The 19,975-nt window shown below is 41.6% G+C and overlaps 1 protein-coding gene across 2 annotated transcripts in view; it reads left to right on the top strand.

The window, feature by feature from the left end:
• The window catches only part of TRMT61A (tRNA methyltransferase 61A), a 54,071-nt gene extending 46,369 nt beyond the window's left edge, over positions 1 to 7,702 (top strand). For both annotated transcript variants that reach the window (XM_058162809.1, XM_058162808.1), the window contains one exon: positions 5,756 to 7,702. In XM_058162809.1, the coding sequence (XP_058018792.1) occupies positions 5,756 to 6,084 (329 nt within the window). In that variant the 3' untranslated portion in view covers positions 6,085 to 7,702. The remainder of the gene's footprint in view (positions 1 to 5,755) is intronic.
• The last annotated feature ends 12,273 nt before the right edge of the window (positions 7,703 to 19,975 follow it).

Genomic DNA, 19,975 nt, shown 5'->3' on the forward strand with positions numbered 1-19,975 from the left:
ACCAATAGGTATTTTTTTTAAAAAAAATCTAAAGTCAAAGTATATATCATCTTGCATGAGATAATGAAAAGTGAGGAAATGAAAATTTGAAGATAGGAGAACATTCTGGAATAGATTAAGAGCATGGGTCAAAGTTTCCATTTGTTTGAGCAAAGTTGAGGTTCCTTTCCTTCACATGCTGCTTACGGTCCACCCAGGGCTACCAATTGTCTGAGACACAAAGTAAAGAATTAGATCAATCCTTTGAAGTCCCATAATTAATCTTTTGATATTTCTTATGTCTTTGTGTCTTAATATTTTTAGTCATTTTGTTTACTCTTGGATGAAAAGATGATATCCATATCTGAGTGCATTTGTCTGTGGACCAATCAGTTTTAAATTTAATTTGATAAGGCAAAATTTAAATTGTGAAACCATAAACCAGACTAAATCTATTCTATGTTGTGGCTCCTTAAATGTTAGAAATATATCCTCTTCCATAAAGTACATTATCTTTATTTGCTTCTCGTATACTTTGGCCTTTCTGCTCTATTGCTTGTCATACTTGAAATATCCTGTCTCCAGCCAAGTCATAAAATTATAGAATCCTGGAGTACTATATTGGTCTAATCTGATTTAGACTGGGGGTTGGGAGGAACAGATCTTTAAATGCTGTGCTGTCTCAAAGAAAATAAAACTAATATACCATAATAGCTCAATCCAGTTCTGGCTGCCTATTTTCTCTTTGAAAATGAACTTGAATCTAAAATATTGTATTTTGTATTATTTATATTAAAAGATCCCTTAACTGCATTCTAGGGTGACATAATACTTTCTTCTACACATCTGTGTTAAGCAGAATGCAGTTACATCTAGCCTGTCATCAAAAGGGATGGGAAGTTACCATTTTAATGTGAATGTAATTTGCATTTTGAAATTACTGTTTAGTCTGAAATGAAGTTATGCTTTAAAACTGACATCTTTCTGAATTTAACATAACATGTACATGTTCCTTTTAGGAGAAATATAAATATGATTTAAGCAGGTTCTTTTTTCAAATTGGTGCAGAAATAGACAACATAAACTTAAGTTTGCAAAAATAAGAATGTGAACAAAATTAAACTTAATATCTTCCCCCCCCTCCAAAAACAGTTTCTTAAACGAGGACTTTCTTCATTTCTTCTCCTGTTCTTCTATTTCTGTTCTACTGCACAATGTAAACCTTCTGGTCAAGACTTTATTAACTGTTTATTTTTGTATCTCCTGTCTTTTTTTTTTTTTTTGGCATTAAATACCAGATGAATGAGTAGACCTAGGAACACTAATAATGAACTATCTGTCTTGCTTTCATAGGCCTTTGGCATTCAAATTAACATTAATGAACTTATAAAAGTAATAATTTCCCTGGGATACCTCTTACATTTTGTTTATTAAACACATTTTTTTAATTATCTTAGTCAACCAACTCTGGGTGTTGTATTAAGTCATCAATAAAAGTCATCTACAGAGACTAATAACCCTACTCTCACCTTCTTTAAAAGACTAGTCATATTAGTCAATAAAACTGAACAGTTGCTAATTGTTCATCATTACGAGCTGATAGTCTGTTGAAAAAGCATGTTTTAATGGTTTCCAAAATTACAGAAGAAGAGGACAGGTATATCTTGGAGATCATTCATACAGTATATAGAATAGAATAGAATTCTTCATTGGCCAAGTGTGATTGGACACACAAAGAATTTGTCTTTGGTGCATAGGCTCTCAGTGTACATAAAAAGACAAGATACACTCATCAAGAATCACAAGGCACAACACCCAATGACAGTCATACGGTACAATAAGTAATTAAATCATACTAGGAAACAATCAATATCCATATAAATCGCAAGGATATAAGTAACAAGTTATAGTCATGCAGCCACAAGTGGCAGCAGCACAGCAGTCATTCTAAAAATAAAAGTAGTATACTTCATTATATGGGTGCCACCACAGGGAAAGCCTGTCTCCCAGCCTCTCTTACTTCTGATAGGAGTGGGATCTTGAGAAAATCCATTTAACAATGTCTAAAAAGACAATTTTTACCAACCTGCCTTCCATTGAGGACCTGTATACTGCATGAGTCAAAAAGAGGGCTGTGAAAATATTTACAGACCCCTCACATCCTGGACATAAACTGTTTCAACTCCTACCCTCAAAATGACGCTACAAATCACTGCACACCAGAACAACTAGAGCAGTTTCTTCCCAAACGCCATCACTCTGCTAAACAAATAATTCCCTCAACATTGTCAAAGTATTTACTAAATCCGCACTACTATTAATCTTCTCATCGTTCCCATCACCCATCTCCTTCCACTCATGACTGTATGACTGTAACTTTGTTGCTTGTATCCTTACGATTTATATGGATATTGTTTCCTGATTGCTTATTTGTACCCTATGACTATCATTAAGCGTTGTATCTTATGAATCTTGATGAACGTCTTTTCTTTTATGTACACTGAGAGCATATGCACCAAGACAAATTCCTTGTGTGTCCAATCACACTTGGCCAATAAAAAATTCTATTCTATTCTATTCTAGTTGAGACAAGCAGAATCATGCTGAGTAGGAGTACCCGTTGGGTCCAGAAGCCTACTGAAAGACGTTGCAATAGATGTCACTCTGCAGCCTCCAATTTTGTAATTGAGGAATTAAAGGGAACAGATGCTGCCTAGGAAACAATCAAACAAGAGAGGCAGGAACCCCCAGTGGCTTAACAATCAGAGAGAGAAACTTAGGGAGCCCCCGCCCCAATGGATCAAGTATTAAAAGTGGTGGCAGGAAGCTTGTAGTTTCAGACATATAAGATGGATGGCAGTCCTCTCAAATAAGCCAAACAGGAAATATGACTAGATGAACTGATTCTATTTTATTGTAAGGCTACTTTAACAGAATCATGCAAACATGAAAGTATAAGCTTCCCTTGCCATTTTTATTGCTTGATTCATTAGAGAGGGTCCTTCCTAAATTTCCTTCTCTGTTAAGCCACTGGGGGCTCCTGTGTCTCTTGCCCAGTTGTTTCCTAGAGAGCATTTCTTCCCTTCTTATCCCAAGGTCATCCACACATTCCATTTCAGGTTTGTCATGCTTGCGGTCTGGCTGAACAGCCCACCAATGACAGCCAGCCAGTGGTGAAATCCATTTTTTTTATTCTGTGGGTGTGGCTTGGTGGGCATGGTGTAGCTTGGTGGGCATGGCAGGGGAAGGAAGCAAAATCTCCATTCCCATCCAACTCCAGGGGAAGGATATTGCGAAATCTCCATTCCCATCCCACTCTGGGGCCAGCCAGAGGTGGTATTTGCAGATTCTCCGAACTACTCAAAATTTCTGCTACCGGGTCTTCAGAACCTGCTGATTTCACCCCTGAAGTCAGCCATAGATCATGTTGCATTGTTCTGGGCACAAATTACCATCACCAAGGCATTCTGATCTAAATAAGTTTGCAACTATTGTGCTACCCAAAACTAAGCAGAGGTCCAGCAACCATTATGTTCTGCTGCCGTTCAGCCAGGAGATATGAGTCCCTGTTCTCTAGCTGAGCCTGGGTTGGCAATGTATAATTGAGTATCATCTCCCTCTCCCGGTAGTCTCATATAGAAGTTGCATAATATTGAAGAAAACACTAAGCCCTGGAATTCTCGATTTTGAAACAATCACAGATGTTTAATGTTCTCCCAGTAGATCAGCTCACCAAGGTAGAGCAGATTTATAACCAAAGACATGCAAGCTAATACCACTTTTATTACAAAACTACAGTGACAGTATCTTGTAAGTCTGAATGTGCTTTCCCCCTTCTTCCCTTTATTTTCATGAGAACTGGGGAGGATCATGTCTGAGATGCTTTCTCGAATTGCATTTCTGCCAAGAATTCAGATTTCTTTTATTTAACTATTGTCTTGGTTGCAACTCTTCCTCCTGTTCCTCAAAGTTATTCCTTCTTTCCATTACACAATATAACAGCTGGCCATTCTGATAGGAGCAAAATATGATGGGTTCACCACCACAGTGACCCTAATCCATGCAGGTGGTTGGAAGGATACCTTGATCAAAATATTGAACTCTGCTAATGGGACCAGGAGGGACACACCCTTTCTATCCAGGTCCTGACAGAAGATTAATATTATTTCAATCATGTGTCCAAGCCTGAAACTTCTGTGATTAGCAGCTTCAGCAGTTTCCAGGGCAGAAGTTATCCAATAAAGCTGGTTCTTCAAAGCATCGGAGGGCAGGACAAGAAACTAATCAAAGAGAGAAGCAACCTGGAATTAAGGAGAAACTTCCAAACAGTGAGAACAATTAACCAGTGGAACATCTTGCCTCCAAAAATCGTGGGTGCTCCATCACTGGATATTTTAAGAAGAGTCTAGACAGTCATTTATCTGAAATATTATAGGTTCTCCTGCTTGAGCAGGGGGCTGGACTGGAAGACATCCAAGGTCCCTTCCAGCTTTTTCCTATTCTATTCTATTCTATTCTATTCTATTCTATTCTATTCTATTCTATTCTATTCTATTCTAGTTAGTGTCCTCAACCACCTCTTTTAAGAAAAGTGGGGGCAACACGCTCCTCCTCTAAGAGATAGAAACCACTTCTTGAATCCAGCCATGCTCATATAAACACTTGTCAATTTTAAATCATTTTTAGTTCCAGAAAATAATTTTGTACATATCTTATATAAATGTGCTTTCTACTGATTATAAGCTGACATGATTGATTGAACATCCAGTTTCATGAAAGTATAGAGTTATCTCAGAAAATGACCAGGTCCAGTCTATGAAGTTAGTAGGAGTCACCCTTGACTTAAAGGAGATTTTCTTATTTAATACAAAATATATGCACTGATAATAAAACAGGCAGCTTTGGAAAATCCATAAAAGTGTCAGATTTGCACAAAGGCAAAGAAAGTTATGCAGTGCTGTTCTTCCTGCCAAGGAAAAACAAAAAAGCCGTATTAGATTGATGGAAACTCATTTGAACATTTTGTTTAGTTGGAGAGGATAGTTGAAGAGATGCTATTGTCAATAAGCACTGTGAACAGAAAGCGAAATTTAACATCTTCCTCTGGCTCCAAATAATTTACCCAGCAGAAAAGAGCTTTACAATATCATCACTTTTTTTCCAAACCTGATATTAGGAGCTTCTCAGAAAAACACAACAGGGCATTGTGAGAAAGTCACTGCCTCTAATGAGCTGCTAACATCTGTGTGAAGAGTTTAAGAATTGGAGCAGAAATCAAGGACAAGGCATAAGGTACAGACTGTTCCAGTTTTGTGACAGTCAGGTACACAAGACATAGAGTTGATGCAGAAATCTATTGATGGTTCAATACTGTACATACAGTATCTATTCAACAGCAAGCACCATTAAGTTCTGTGGAGCCTTTAACCAGGTCAATGGTATAGGCTTGCAGTCTAAAATAAATATTTAAATTCTGCTTATTCCTGTTTCTGTTGAAGTTTTTCCATGCATAAAATTGTACATTTCACATAACTATTCCTACAACCATCTGCATGGTATAAGATTCAAGGTTCCCTCTCCTTTTATATATAAACCAGCAACTACAGTCATTATATAATTTACTTCAGAAGAGTTATCCCACTGGCTTTAATGAATCTCCTTTGGAAATATATGGTTTGCAGAAATGTGCTTTAAATAGCATTATAGGAACTCAGATTGAGATGAAATTCTTAAAATTGCTGGCTTTCCATTCACAATCTTCCTTTTTCTGTTGTAGGTGGACGCATATGTTCCTTCTCCCCTTGCATCGAGCAAGTTCAAAGGACCTGCTTAGCTTTGGAGGAACACGGCTTTACGGAAATCACTACTTCAGAGATCCTGCTCAGAGTGTACAACGTTCGAACAATTAGTTTGCAGATCCCTGATCTTGGAAAAACAGCAGATGGTGATTCCAGCACTGGAGTTGATGGAGGCAGCCCATCAAATGAAGATGCCTTGTGTCCAAATCTTCAGCAGGAAACTATACAATTTAAGAGCGGTGTGCCACTTAAGGAAATGGTGGGTCACACTGGTTATTTGACCTTTGCTACTAAAAACCTATTTTAAATACAGGCTCGAGGGTTTTTCTGCTGTATGCTCTCTGAATGTAACTTTCCCAGCTCTCTGCTTCCAGAGCAATTCCATATATAGTCAGATTGATATTCTGTTTAAATAGCTAGGCAGGAGCACTAACCGGATCAGTCTTGGCAATGTGCTGTTGTAGTAAACAATGCTTGCCTAGTTGTCAGGTACAGAAGATGGACTAATAGCTAATAGGTGCAGTTTGGGATTTACAGAGTAAAAGTCACAGGAGTGTGTGTGCGTGTGTGTGTGTGTGTCTTGACATTTTTCTCCCTCAAAGAAGGTTCGCCTTAAAGATTTTTTTTTTCATGCCTGAATATTTGCTTTAGAAATTTATTGTATTTTTTTAAAAAAAAAGAAGAATACGAAACACATTTAGTGTGGCTTTCAATTAAGTCCATTAAAAACTACATCATATAGAGTAAACATGTTTTTATTCATACCCAAAAACAGCTTCAGGGTGCAGAGATGTATGTACCAAGCTCTTGTCAGCAGTTCCTTAAACCGAATGCATCTTTCTCTTGGAATGTACAACTGCTTTCTGCTTTGGAGCCCAACTCTGTGATAGGACAAAACTGCTTTCAGTGAGTTGTTAATTGAAGGGGCTATAACATGGCACACCTTGCACTCCAAAGTACCTGTTGATCTTTGAACAGTGTAGTGCAGCCCTGATACACGAAGGTGTTGGCTTTGGCTCTCACTAGTAAAGAACAGGAGCATTGAATAAAGCTTGGATTCAATAGAGTCTTTTTGTATAGAAATACGCTGACATTGCTTAAAGGTACAATTTATCAGACAACAGGTATTACATGTAATTTCAATGAATGGGGACGTTCTCTAGATTCGGAGTATAACACCTACATTTGCACACACATCTTATAAGTACAGTCAGTTTCCTCATTTACTTCACTGGGTGGATATCATTGGGCACGCTGTTTAGCATTTGTAAATCTGTGTCTTTTCACTGGAATGAATGGAGAAGTCCTTTAGAATGAAGCTACAGTGTGGCTCAATCCATTCATAGTTTGTCTTATTTTTGATTTAACACAATATATGAGCCTATCCAAGCCATCATGACTTGTTCAAGAAGCTATGTTCTGGGCTTATCATAGCTCTGTGAATGCAGAATGGAATACAATCATGCCAAAGTCATGCTGAAGAATCCTCTGGATGCCCATGGTGATTTTGGAGTGCTGTTTTTTGTTGTTGTTGTCATCCTTACACTTTATAATCTGGAACAAGCCAGTATAAATCATTGGGTCTTGGAATAAGTCACTTAAGGCTTATCTTCAGACATATTTTCCATAAGAGAAAGTTTTATCGAATCAGTGGAATTCAACACATTTGCTGCAAACAAGGGTTCTCCATCATTTAGAAAGCACAAGTGTAGGGTTTCATGATGGGACTTGGATGCAACTTTCTTCCTGCAACAGTTACTCAGGAACAATTGCACCTCTTCATCTACTCATTGTATGAATAAATTCTAAGCACAGTTGTGTGTAGTCATAAATAAAAGGCTATGTTTGCAATAGTCTCATCTCTTACTCTCCATCATCAAATGCTGTCTTTGTTTGATCATTCTTACATATAAGATTAAACTTTATCACCACAAATGTTTTAAGATTAAATTATTCTTGGTGCCTTCTTGCATTGAAGAGTTTTATCTCTGCAGATAGTTAAAACAATGAACTGTACAAGATATATCCGCTCCAGGTACAGGCTGTTTAATATATCTGCCTGAAATATGAAATTGATTTTGCCCTTTTCCTGACAAGAAAAAAACAATGAATCCTGGAACAGGGAGGTTACAGCTCTGGTGTTAATCTGTAACAGTTTAACCACTGTGGGTAGCAAAGATAAGGCTTAAAGGACGGCTGAGCTGATTAAAAATCAGGAAAGCAAATTGTCAAATAAGAGGCTGTTACATAATTGGCCTTATGATTGCTTTTCCCCTCGGAAGAGGTGAAAATCTTTATGGCATGCTCTAACACTAAATACTTTTGTGAGAAAGTAGAACAAAAGCTCTTGCATCATTAATGGGGTAGTGCAAGCAGAGGTGGGTTTCAGCAGGTTCTGACCGGTTGTGGAGAACCGGTAGCAGAAATTTTGAATAGTTTGGAGAACCGGTAGTAAAAATTCTGACTGGCCTGCCCCCATCTATTCTCTGCCTCCCAAGTCCCAGCTGATTGGGAGGAAATGGGGATTTTGCAATAATCTTCCCCTGGATTGGGGAGGGAATGGAGATTTTACAGTATCCTTCCCCTGGAGTGGGGTGGGAATGGAGATTTTACAGTATCCTTCCCCAGCCACGCCCACCTAGCCACACACCCAAAATTGGTAGTAAAAATTTTTGAAACCCACCACTGAGTGCAAGGGTTTCCCTGCAAAGAAAGGGAAGGCTCACATTCATTTAATGGCTAAGCCAGCTGAATTAGAAGTGGAAGGAAGACCCCGCTCAACTTGGATTAATGTTACATGTTCTTTCTTGGAATGCCTTGCTCCCCAGGGTGGAATCTGATCACTGAGGCATCCATTGTATTAGTGAAGAATAAGGATACTGAATGTATTGTCTTTTAGCACTTAATACAATTTTTACTTTAAGTACCGTATTTTATTTGGGGGAAAAATAACTAAGGGCACATAGGACAATGGAAGTTTGAATGGAGCATGCTTCATACTTCATGATTTCTGCTTTGTGTTTGTTTAGAACTCTTAAGCTATCTTTCCAAAGTCAAAGTACCTTTCGGCTAATGGAAAGTTTGCCAAATATTTGAGTTCTCGAGCCCATTTCAAAATTTGAGAAAGCCTCATGAGCAGCATGACAACTTGATTGACATGGGGTGACTAAAAAAAGTCTCCATTGAACTGAGCTTAGCTCCAAGAAACTACATTTTGGCAGCAAGACAAATTATTTGTGTTTTCTATGTTCTGAGATTCTTTTACTTCCTGGTCTAGCAAAAACTTAGATTTCAGGTTGTTCCACATCCAAGTATTAACCAAGGGAACTCTTCATAGCTTCCAAGACCAGGCAAGGTTCACTTAAATTCTGCCAAGTTACACATTGAAAATAACTGCAAAATATCTTTTTTCAAGGAAGGAAGAGGTATGCCTCAAAAACAAAACAAACTAGGCAATATCCATTCCTAAACACATACATAAAATGGGGGGGATTCAACACAATAAATTAGGCAATATGATATAATCATCCTGCTTTTCAACTAAGAATAACATAAATGCCATTTTTAGGGGATCTTCCATCTTGGCAACCTGCTTGGTTTCCTGTAAGAAGTTTATTACATAGTTTTAGGTCATTCATTCAACTGGAACACAAACTGGTTTTATCCACCTGCTGTGGTTTAGCCAAATCTTTATGTAATGTCTTTGAAAAATCCAGGAGAGTGTATAAATTAAGATAAGTGGGTAAAATAATCCAGAAGAGTGGAAGAAGACAAAATTCTTTTATCTTCAAAAAGAGATTTTTTTTAGGAAACTACAGACCAATCATTCTGACACTGACACCTGGGAATGTTAGTGCATATCATAAAGAGATCAATTTGTAAGCAATAGACTATGAATTTGTGAAGTTTTAATGATGAATCTTATCTCTTAATTTATTTATTTATTTATTTATTTATTTATTTGATCATATTTATATACCGCCCTATCTCCCGAAGGACTCAGGGCGGTTTACAGGCACTTAAAAAACACATAAATACAATATAAAAACAATTAAAAAACTTATTCTAAAAGCCCAATAATTAAAAATATAGGAATAAAACCCAATTTAAAACCCATAAATTTAAAATCTAACTCAGTCCTGCGCAATTAAATAAGTATGTTTTAAGCTCGCAGCGGAAGGTCCGAAGGTCCGGAAGCTGACGAAGTCCGGGGGGTAGTTTGTTCCAGAGGGTGGGAGCCCCCACAGAGAAGGCCCTTCCCCTGGGCGTCGCCAGACGACATTGCCTCGCTGACGGCACCCTGAGGAGTCCTTCTCTATGAGAGCGCACGGGTCGGTGAGAGGTATTCGGTAGCAGTAGGCGGTCCCGTAAATAACCCGGCCCTATGCCATGGAGCGCTTTAAAGGTGGTCACCAAAACCTTGAAGCGCACCCGGAAGGTCACAGGTAGCCAGTGCAGTCTGCGCAGGATGGGTGTTATGCGGGAGCCACGAGGGGCTCCATCTATCACCTGCGCAGTCGCATTCTGGACTAACTGTAGCCTCCGGATGCCCTTCAAGGGGAGCCCCATGTAGAGAGCATTGCAGTAATCCAGGCAAGACGTCACGAGTGCGTGAGTGACCGTGCATAGGGCATCCCGGTCCAGAAAGGGGCGCAACTGGCGCACCAGGCGAACCTGGTAGAACGCTCTCCTGGAGACGGCCGTCAAATGATCTTCTAGAGACAGCTGTTCATCCAGGAGGACGCCTAAGTTGCGCACCCTCTCCATCGGGGCCAATGACTCGCCACCGATGGTCAGCCGCGGATTTAGCTGACTGTACCGGGATGCCGGCATCCACAGCCACTCTGTCTTGGAGGGATTGAGCTTGAGCCTGTTTCTCCCCATCCAGACCCGTACGGCCTCCAGACACCGGGACAGCACTTGATAACCGTTGGGGTGGTCCGGTGTGGAAAAGTACAGCTGGGTGTCATCCGCATACAGCTGGTACCTCACACGAAACCACTGATGATCTCACCCAGCGGCTTCATGTAGATGTTAAACAGAAGGCGAGAGGATCGACCCTGCGGCACCCCACAAGTGAGGCGCCCGGGCCGACCTCTGCCCCCTGTCAACACCGACTGCGACCGGTCGGAGAGATAGGAGGAGAACCACCGATAAACGGTGCCTCCCACTCCCAATCCCTCCAACCGCGCAGCAGGATACCATGGTCGATGGTATCGAAAGCCGCTGAGAGGTCTAATAGGACCAGGGCAGAGGAACAACCTCATCCCTGGCCCTCCAGAGATCATCCACCAACGCGACCAAAGCCGCCTCCGTGCTGTAACCGGGCCGGAAACCGGACTGGAACAGGTCTAGATAGACAGTTTCATCCAGGTGTAAGGAAACTGATATGCCACCATATTTCTACAACCTTCGCCGCGAAGGTTGGAGACCGGACGATAATTACCTAAAACAGCCGGGTCCAGGGAAGGCTTCTTAAGGAGGGGCCTCACCACCGCCTCTTTCAAGGCGGCCGGAAAGACACCCTCCACCAAAGAAGCGGTCGTAATCGCCTGGAGCCAGCCTCGTGTCACCTCCTGAGTGGCCAGCACCAGCCAGGAGGGGCACGGGTCCAGTAAACACGTGGTGGCATTCAACCTACCCAACAACCTGTCCATGTCCTCGGGAGCCACAGGGTCAAACTCATCCCAAACAATGTCACCAAGACCACCCTCGGGCGTCTCACCTGAGTCACCGCAATTTTGGTCCAACCCGTCCCGAAGCTGAACGATTTTATCGTATAGATAACCGTTAAACTCCTCAGCACGTCCCTGCAGCGGGTCATCCCGCTCCCCCTGGTGAAGGAGGGAACGAGTCACCCGAAACAGGGTGGCTGGGCGGTTATCTGCCGACGCAATGAGGGAGGAGGCGTAGCAACGCCTCGCTTCCCTCAATGCCACTAGGTAAGTCCTAGTATAGGACTTCACTAGTGTCCGATCAGCCTCTGAACGGCTAGACCTCCAGGAGCTCTCTAGGCGTCTTCTCCGGCGCTTCATCCCCCTCAGCTCCTCGGAGAACCAAGGAGCCGGTTGGGACCTGCGCCGGGTCAGAGGCTGCAGAGGCACGACACGATCTAAGGCCCCCGCCGCGGCCCGTTCCCAGGCCGCAACAAGTTCCTCAGACGTGCCGTGAGCCAGACCCTCAGGAAATGGCCCAAGCTCCGTCCGGAACCTCTCCGGGTCCATCAGGCGCCTGGGACGGAACCAACGCATCGGCTCCGTCTCCCTGCGGTGTTGGATGGCGGTCAGAAAGTCCAGGCGAAGGAGAGAGTGATCTGACCATGACAAAGGTTCAATGACTATTTCCTTTAAGTCCAGATCTCTCAACCACTGACCAGAGACAAAATCAAATCAGTGTACCACCCCAATGTGGGTAGGGCCATCAACTACTTGAGTCAGGTCCAAGGCCGTCATGGAAGCCGTGAACTCCCGAGCTGCTGTCGATGACGAGCCGGAAGATGGCAAGTTAAAGTCCCCCATGACTAAAAGTCTGGGGGTCTCAACTGCCACCCCAGCAAGCACCTCCAGGAGCTCGGGCAGGGCAGCTGTCACGCAGCAAGGAGCCAGGTACGTGACCAGCAAGCCCATCTGACATCTATGGCCCCACTTCACAAAGAGGGATTCACACCCGGCAATCTGAGGTACAGTGGTCTCCCTCGGCTCCAGACTCTCTCTAATCACAACCGCCACCCCCCCACCCCTACCCTGGGCTCTCGGCTGATGGAATGCACGGAAACCTGGCGGGCACATCTGCACCAGGGGCACGCCCCCTTCTGCGCCCAACCAGGTCTCCGTAATGCCTATAAAGTCCGCGGCACCCCCCTGAATAAGATCCTGAATTAGGGGGGCCTTATTGGCCATGGACCGTGCATTACACAACATCAGCCGAAGGCCCAGGCTCTGAGGGTCTTGATAACTATATCTTAAATAATTAGATAACTATCTTAAAATGTTACAATGCGGTAACAATATGTTACACAAAGTTTTTTTAAAAAAACGCTTCATAATATTTTGATTAGTAAACTAGTTAAATATCATCCTTCCATCCTTCCGAGGTCAATAAAATGAGGACCCAGATTGTTGGAGACAATATACTGGCTCTGTAAACTGCTTAGAGAGGGATGTAAAGTATATAGGTGCTATTGCTATCAGCCAGTTAGTAAAAACTGATAAAAAGCTGTCCTGAAAATCATAATCAGTGACTGCTTATCAATAATTTAGTATTAAACTGTATTATTTAATACAAAGGAAAGGTAATGAAATGTCTACAAGAATAAAATCAAGCAAGCCCTAAGAACAAACAGTTCAACTTTGAGCAATATGTTCTCTTCTGTTGAACATATATTTTCCAAATCACAGAAAGCAATTATTCAATTTTACTTTGCATCTACCAGATCCTTGAGTACTGTATCCAGTTCTAGCTACCACATTTTAAGAACAATTCCGACAAGATGGAATATATTCAGAACAAGGCAATGGGGACATATAAGGGACTGGAAAGTACATTCTATGAAGGGAGATTTTAAAAACTAGGAATGTTTAACCTCAAGAGTAAAAGACTGAGGGGGTATCTGATAGCCCTGACAGCTGAAAAGATGTCACATAGAACAAGGTCAAGATCTAATCTCTAGCATTTCAGTGTGCATGACATGTTACAATGGATTTAAGTTACAGGAAGGCAGACTCCATTGAACGTGGAGGGCAGGAGGGAATTTCCAAGCAACACAGTTTGACTGTGGAATCAATTATTCAGAGAAGGAGCCAGGGTCCCTTTAGTGTATGTTTTCTTATAGAGGTTAAAAAAGCATCTGTCACAGGCAAGTTTGAAGCTGAATTCTTGCACTGAACAAGGACAGGGCTCATTGGCCTAAATGACCCCTTAGCAAGTTTATAGCTTTGAGTCAGATGCAAGAAATGGAACTCCCAATCACTGAATTAGTAAAAGGAAAGTTAAAAAGTTGCAAGAAGGAGTAATGGAGTCAGGGTTAATTTATTGTAACACAGATGTAGCTATTTTTTTTTGAGTATTTTTATTTTATTTTATACACAAACAAACATTTAATACATCAGTCATTTTTTCCATGTGACATCTTGGTTTTCTCCTTGACTTCATTTTTTTGCTGTTTCTTCTATCTTCATTTACATTTAATCTGTTGCAATTTTTCCACAAGAACAATATCCTAATTATACCATTTTCTTACATAACTATTAGATGCTTATTTATATCTTTTTTCTAACCAATTGTAAAATTGATCCCATATCTTAAAAGTATTCTGAATCCTCTTTTCTTTAATCATCAAAGTTAATCTATTCATTTCTGCACAGTCTAATTTTTTTTTAAATAACTTCCCCTTCCAAAGGTATTTTCTCTGCTTTCCAATTTTGTGCAAAAACAATCCTTGCCGCTGTTATTACGTGTATAATCAGTTAGATATTTTCTTTACTAATTTTCTCTGGGAGGATGCCCAATAGGAACAGCTCCGGTTTTAAAGATGTAGCTATTGGAAGAATTTCGTGCCAAGAAGCGTAAGCTAAATTCCGCCTTATACATGTGTCCCTATTTACCTCTTATATTCAGGGCATTACACTTAATTGACACATATGCCAATTGGAGCTAGTATTTGGGATTTTTTCTTATTTTCAACCACAAATGAAAGATTAAAAACTTTGTTTTTTAAAAAATCATTTTTTAAAAAGAAACATCTAAAACAGGGGTCTCCAAACTTGGTCCCTTTAAGACTTGTGGACTTCAACTCCCAGAGTCCCTCAGCCAGTAAAGATACAGTAAAGATACATTCTATACAGTCTTCTGGAGGGGGAGAAATAATTCATTTCATTCTGGATGTACCCTTATTTCTCAGTCAGATAGTTCGTTGCCTATGCACTTCCTGCCAGTGAGGGAAAAAAGCATAGCTGTTTTCTAAAGTGTGCCTTTGATTCAATCGACTCCAGTATTCAGGAATCTATTTGGCATAGATTTGTGATGAAATTACCTTCAAAGAAATATCTTTAAAAATCTTTCAAGCTAAGATTTCTGGGAAGGACCTAGACTAGAGGTGTCAAACTCAAGGCCCGTGGGCCGGATCTAGCCCGTGGGGTGCTTAAATCTGGCCTGCAAGGCCGTCCTGGAAATATCAAATGACCTGTCCGTGGTGTCTCTGCTGGACATGGGCAGCCCTCTGCGGCCTGTTTTCATCCTGCCCGGCCTCCTGCAGCACTCTGCTGGCCAAAAACCTGTTTTCAGCCAGCAGAGAGCTGCAGGAGGCCATGGAGGGCAAAAATGAGATATGGGGGGCCCCTGCACCCCATTTTGGCCGGTAAAGTACTGCAGGAAGCCTTTCAGGCCTAAAACAGGGCAAAGGGGGGTGCATGTGGGCCCCCACAGCCCGTTTTGGCTGGCAGGGTGTTGCAGGAGGCGTCCATCCCATCTCCCCACTTCTCCCCCCTCTCTCCCTCCCGCTGGCCTGCAGGGAGAACTACAATGCTGATCCAGGCCTCAAAGAAATCCAGTCTGACAAGCAAAGTCAATGGGGAAGTCAAATTCAACTTAACAATCATGTTACTAATTTAACAACTGCAGTGATTCACTTAACAACTGTGTCAAGAAAGGTCATAAAATGGGGCAAAATTCTCTTAACAGCTGTCTGACTTAACAACAGAAATTTGGGGCTCAGTTGTGGTCATAAGTCAAGGCCTACATGTATAAATAGCACTCAAAGCAATAATATCAGGTATCATACAAACTAAAAGGAGTTTGTAAGAAAAGAAAAGAAAAACATTAAGTAACACTAACCAGTTAAATTCTCTTTCAGTATCTGAATGAGCTGAGAACAGGAAAGGATGGGAGGGAATTCCTCATTCAGAAAAGGAGATTAGATCCAGCCACAGAGATTAAGAATCTTGTTGGCTACAAATCTGATTATTTCTACATCTAAGGTAATGGGTGTCTTAACATCACCTGTAGATTACTATTGTTATTAGTACCTAATTACACTAGTCATGGTAACACAGAAATATTATCTAAGTGAATGTTTATAGAGTTTTGCACTTTATATATAACCATCCTGCTAAATATTAAGAACTTCCCAACAATAAGAAGCACGGCATCTTGAAGGAAGTATAATTAGTGTAAGAAATGGTGGGACACTCAGAATAAAAACAAAAAAGAAGTGGAAGGAATTCTGATAGATTAGTACAAAAGGTCATGTCTCATTGTCACAACAACAGCCAAAAGAATTGTCTTCAGTCAGCCAATTCTTCAAATCTTTGCATCTCCTCAGGAGAACCTTCTCTCTTCCAAGTTTGGGATGTCACATATTCACATTGGTCTAATTCTGATACCTATCATTTACAATACCACTTAACAATTCTGAAAGTATGGTTTCCTAGCTTTACAGCATTACCAATAATGCCTACAGCAATTTTATAGTTTTACTGTTAATTTCGCCAAATATTTTGGGTCAAGAACTCCAATTTCTTTTTAACAAATGATTTCTCATTTCTTGAGAAAATGCCCTAAAAGGTCATTTGAACCTAGCATATGCTTGCAAAATAATAAGACCTTTCTGGAGCAAATTTCTTCCTAAACAAGCTGGAATCTGCTCAGACCAGTCAGCCAAGCCTAAAAGGTGATCTTCCACTAGTGCTTCAGGAAAGAAAGAAGAATTTGCCTCATCCGTTGCTGTCTGTTGAAGACATCCCCGAATTATATGCCTGAGGCTAATGCAAGCTATGGCAGTAATGAGGGTCACTCTGGGAAACATAAGTTGCAACTGCCCAGCAACTGTCCTGCTGTTGAATTTCTAATTTGTCACTCTGAAAGAACAAAATGTTAGACTAGCAGTTTCCCGGCCGAAAGAATTCTGCCTGGTGTGGGTGGTTAAGCTGACAACTTCTGTTCTTGCATGGGAGAATTTTCCCTCTCTTTATTTGGAGTCTGGATAGAGCAAAATAGAAGCAGGAGTGGACTGCTTTTTCAAAAGCTACCCCGATTTTCAGACTTCCTGTAAATAATGGTCACTTTAAATTTTTTTAAAAAACACTGGACATTGCTGCTTTAAGGGGCTGTCTCTTTAATATAGCCACATCTTTTTTTTAAGACCATATAAAAACCTTTTCTTTAAAAGGGGTTATTTGCACTTTTGCATGCTCCAAATAGCCTCTTCTGAATCATTTCAAAGGCTATCTAATGAACATTAGATTTTTTTATCTTCCTGAAAACTAAAGCTTTTGCAAAGGAAAATGAAATTGTTAAAGGTTTCCATTTTTGCTCTGACAAACTGTAGTGTTTGTTTGATCTGAAGAACACTAAACAGCATCATCTGCTCAATAGTAGCTGCTCTTTGATTATAAATTGTGGTTGGCTATGTTAGGGTTAGCTTTAAAATCCCAGGTAAGTTTCAGCTGGGCAGGTAAAGTCATATGTGTATAATTTATAATAGATTTTCAGGTGAACTGCAGCTGGGTTGCTTGACTTTACAGTACTTCCCAATGTCCCTACCCAGACACAATACATATTGATTGGGGAAGGAGCAGTGGATAGGAGCAGTGTTTTTTCAAATCAACTTTATCAATTTTAAGATGTGTGGACTTCAGTTCCCAGAATTCTCCAGACGTCTTAAAGTTGCTAGGTTTGAAAAACACTATTTCTAGGACCGTTCTTCCATTGATTCTTTCCTTTCCACTACATTGAGGGAACCAAACAGAAGTGGTATTCAGCCAGTTCGTACTGGTTCGTGTGAACCAGTAGCAGAGATCGCGGGTGGGTGAGAGAATGGAGCAGAGAACGTTTTCGAGGCCAGCCGCAGGCATGGAAGGCACACGAGAGAGCAAAGCGCATGCGCGGAAGGCCAGGCACATGCATGGAGGGCACACACACAACAAACAAGTGGTAAGAATATTGGAAACCCATCACTGGTACCAAATGTTTGCCCTTGAAAGAGTTAAAAGCAAGAGCCCAATTACTGAATTCCACAGGAAAGCAATTTGGGATTCACGGTGTTTGGCTGGGTTGCCTTCTTTCTTTAATATGGTCTGAAGGTAGTGGGGTGGCAAAATGCCATTCCTCACACAAGCCCCAGCATGTCTCCTTTAGCGCAAAGTGTCTCTTTTGTCCTTCCTGACTGCAAGGAATTTCTCCAGCCTCCAAGCAGGTGCCTGGCAGGTAACCAAGGCTGCAATGACCTCTTTCTGCAACTTGGTCTGAAAGGCACATGACAAGACTGCTGAAACGAGACTTGTTTGAACTTGAGAATTACTAGGAGAAGGGCTTTCAGAAGAACTGTAGCTAATAATCAGAAATGGCCTTTTAGCTCAAAACTGAATATGTGGAGTCCAGCTAAACTTCTTTTTATTTCCCCTCGCTTTCCCCCCAGAATGCTAATGCGCCGGTTGGAGGGATTGGGAGTGGGAGGCACCGTTTATCGGTGGTTCTCCTCCTATCTCCCTGACCGGTCGCAGACGATGTTGACAGGGGGGCAGAGGTCATCCGCGAGGCGCCTCACTTGTGGGGTGCCTCAGGGGTCGATTCTCTCGCCTCTCCTGTTCAACATCTATATGAAGCTGCTGGGGGAGGTCATCAGTGGTTTCGGGGTGAGTTATCATCTGTATGCTGACGATACTCAGCTGTACTTCTCCACCCCGGACCACCCCAACGAAGCTATCGAAGTACTGTCCCGTGCCTGGAAGCCGTACGGGTCTGGATGGGGAGAAACAGACTCAAGCTCAATCCCTCCAAGACGGAGTGGCTGTGGATGCCGGCACCCCGGTAGAGTCAGCTGCACCCACAGCTGACTGTTGGGAGCGAGTTATTGGCCCCAAAGGAGGTGGTACGCAACTTGGGCGTCCTCCTGGATGGACGGCTGTCCTTTGATGAACACCTGGCGGCCGTCTCCAGGAGGGCCTTTTACCAAGTTCGCTTGGTTGGCCAGTTGCGTCCCTTCCTTGACCGGGATGCCTTATGCATGGTCACTCACGCTCTGGTTACGTCTCGGTTGGATTATTGCAATGCTCTCTACATGGGGCTGCCCTTGAGGTGCACCCGGAGGCTGCAGTTAGTCCAGAATGCGGCTGCGCGAGTAGTAACGGGAGCCACTCGTGGCTCCCACGTAACATCACTGCTGCGCAGTCTGCACTGGCTTCCTGTGGTCTTTCGGGTGCGCTTCAAGATTTTGGTTACCACCTTTAAAGCGCTCCATGGCTTAGGACCCGGGTACTTACGAGACCGCCTGCTGTTACCTTATGCCTCCCACCGACCTGTACGCTCTCACAGAGAGGGTCTCCTCAGGGTGCCGTCCGCCAAACAGTGTCGGCTGGCGGCCCCCAGGAGCAGAGCCTTCTCTGTTGGAGCACCGACGCTCTGGAACGAACTTCCCCCTGGCTTACGCCAAGTGCCTGATCTTCGGACCTTTCGCCGTGAGCTAAAAACACACTTATTTATTCAAGCGGGACTGGCATAATAGTTTTACTATTTTAACTGGGTTTTTATTGTTTTAGGGTTTTAAATTTTTAAATTTTAATTTTAATGTCGGCCTTTTTTTGTAATTTGCTTTGTTTTAAATTCTGGTTTTTAATTGTATATATATTGAGTTTTATCCTTGGCTGAGTCCTTCGGGAGAAGGGCGGTATAAAAATTTAATAAATAATAATAATAATAATAATAAATGCAGCCAGAGATCCAAACTGAGTATCATTTTAGATTATGCTGGCTGGAAAAATCTAGAAGTGGAAATCCACTCATGCTGAAGTTTTGCCAAATTTGAAAAACACTGGTTCAACAGCTTCTGATAATGAGAATAGCCCTTTGAAACTCTTTCCCTCAGAAAAATAACATGGCTGTCTCGGTGTCAATTTTAGAAAGTATTTTTTTTTTTTGGCTACTATTATTATTATGCTGTGTGGTTTAAATTGATTTTAAAGCAGTTTTTGAAGACCTGAATTGTCAGGGCAATGTGCCTTCAAAAATATTTTTTTTAAATTGTTCATATTTTAATCAGGAGAAAAGAAGAAAGGGAAAGGAAATTGAGACCTCTGCAAACTAAGTATGTATTTACATATACATTGCCAGTATATATCCCAAAACAAAACCCAGCATTCCTGTTTTGTCAGAGAGAGCATAACTTGGTGATGGAGCACATAGTTTGTATGCAAAATGCTCTGTGT

Source organism: Ahaetulla prasina, chromosome 1 (assembly GCF_028640845.1).
Source record: "Ahaetulla prasina isolate Xishuangbanna chromosome 1, ASM2864084v1, whole genome shotgun sequence".
NCBI classification, from domain to species: Eukaryota; Metazoa; Chordata; class Lepidosauria; order Squamata; family Colubridae; genus Ahaetulla; species Ahaetulla prasina.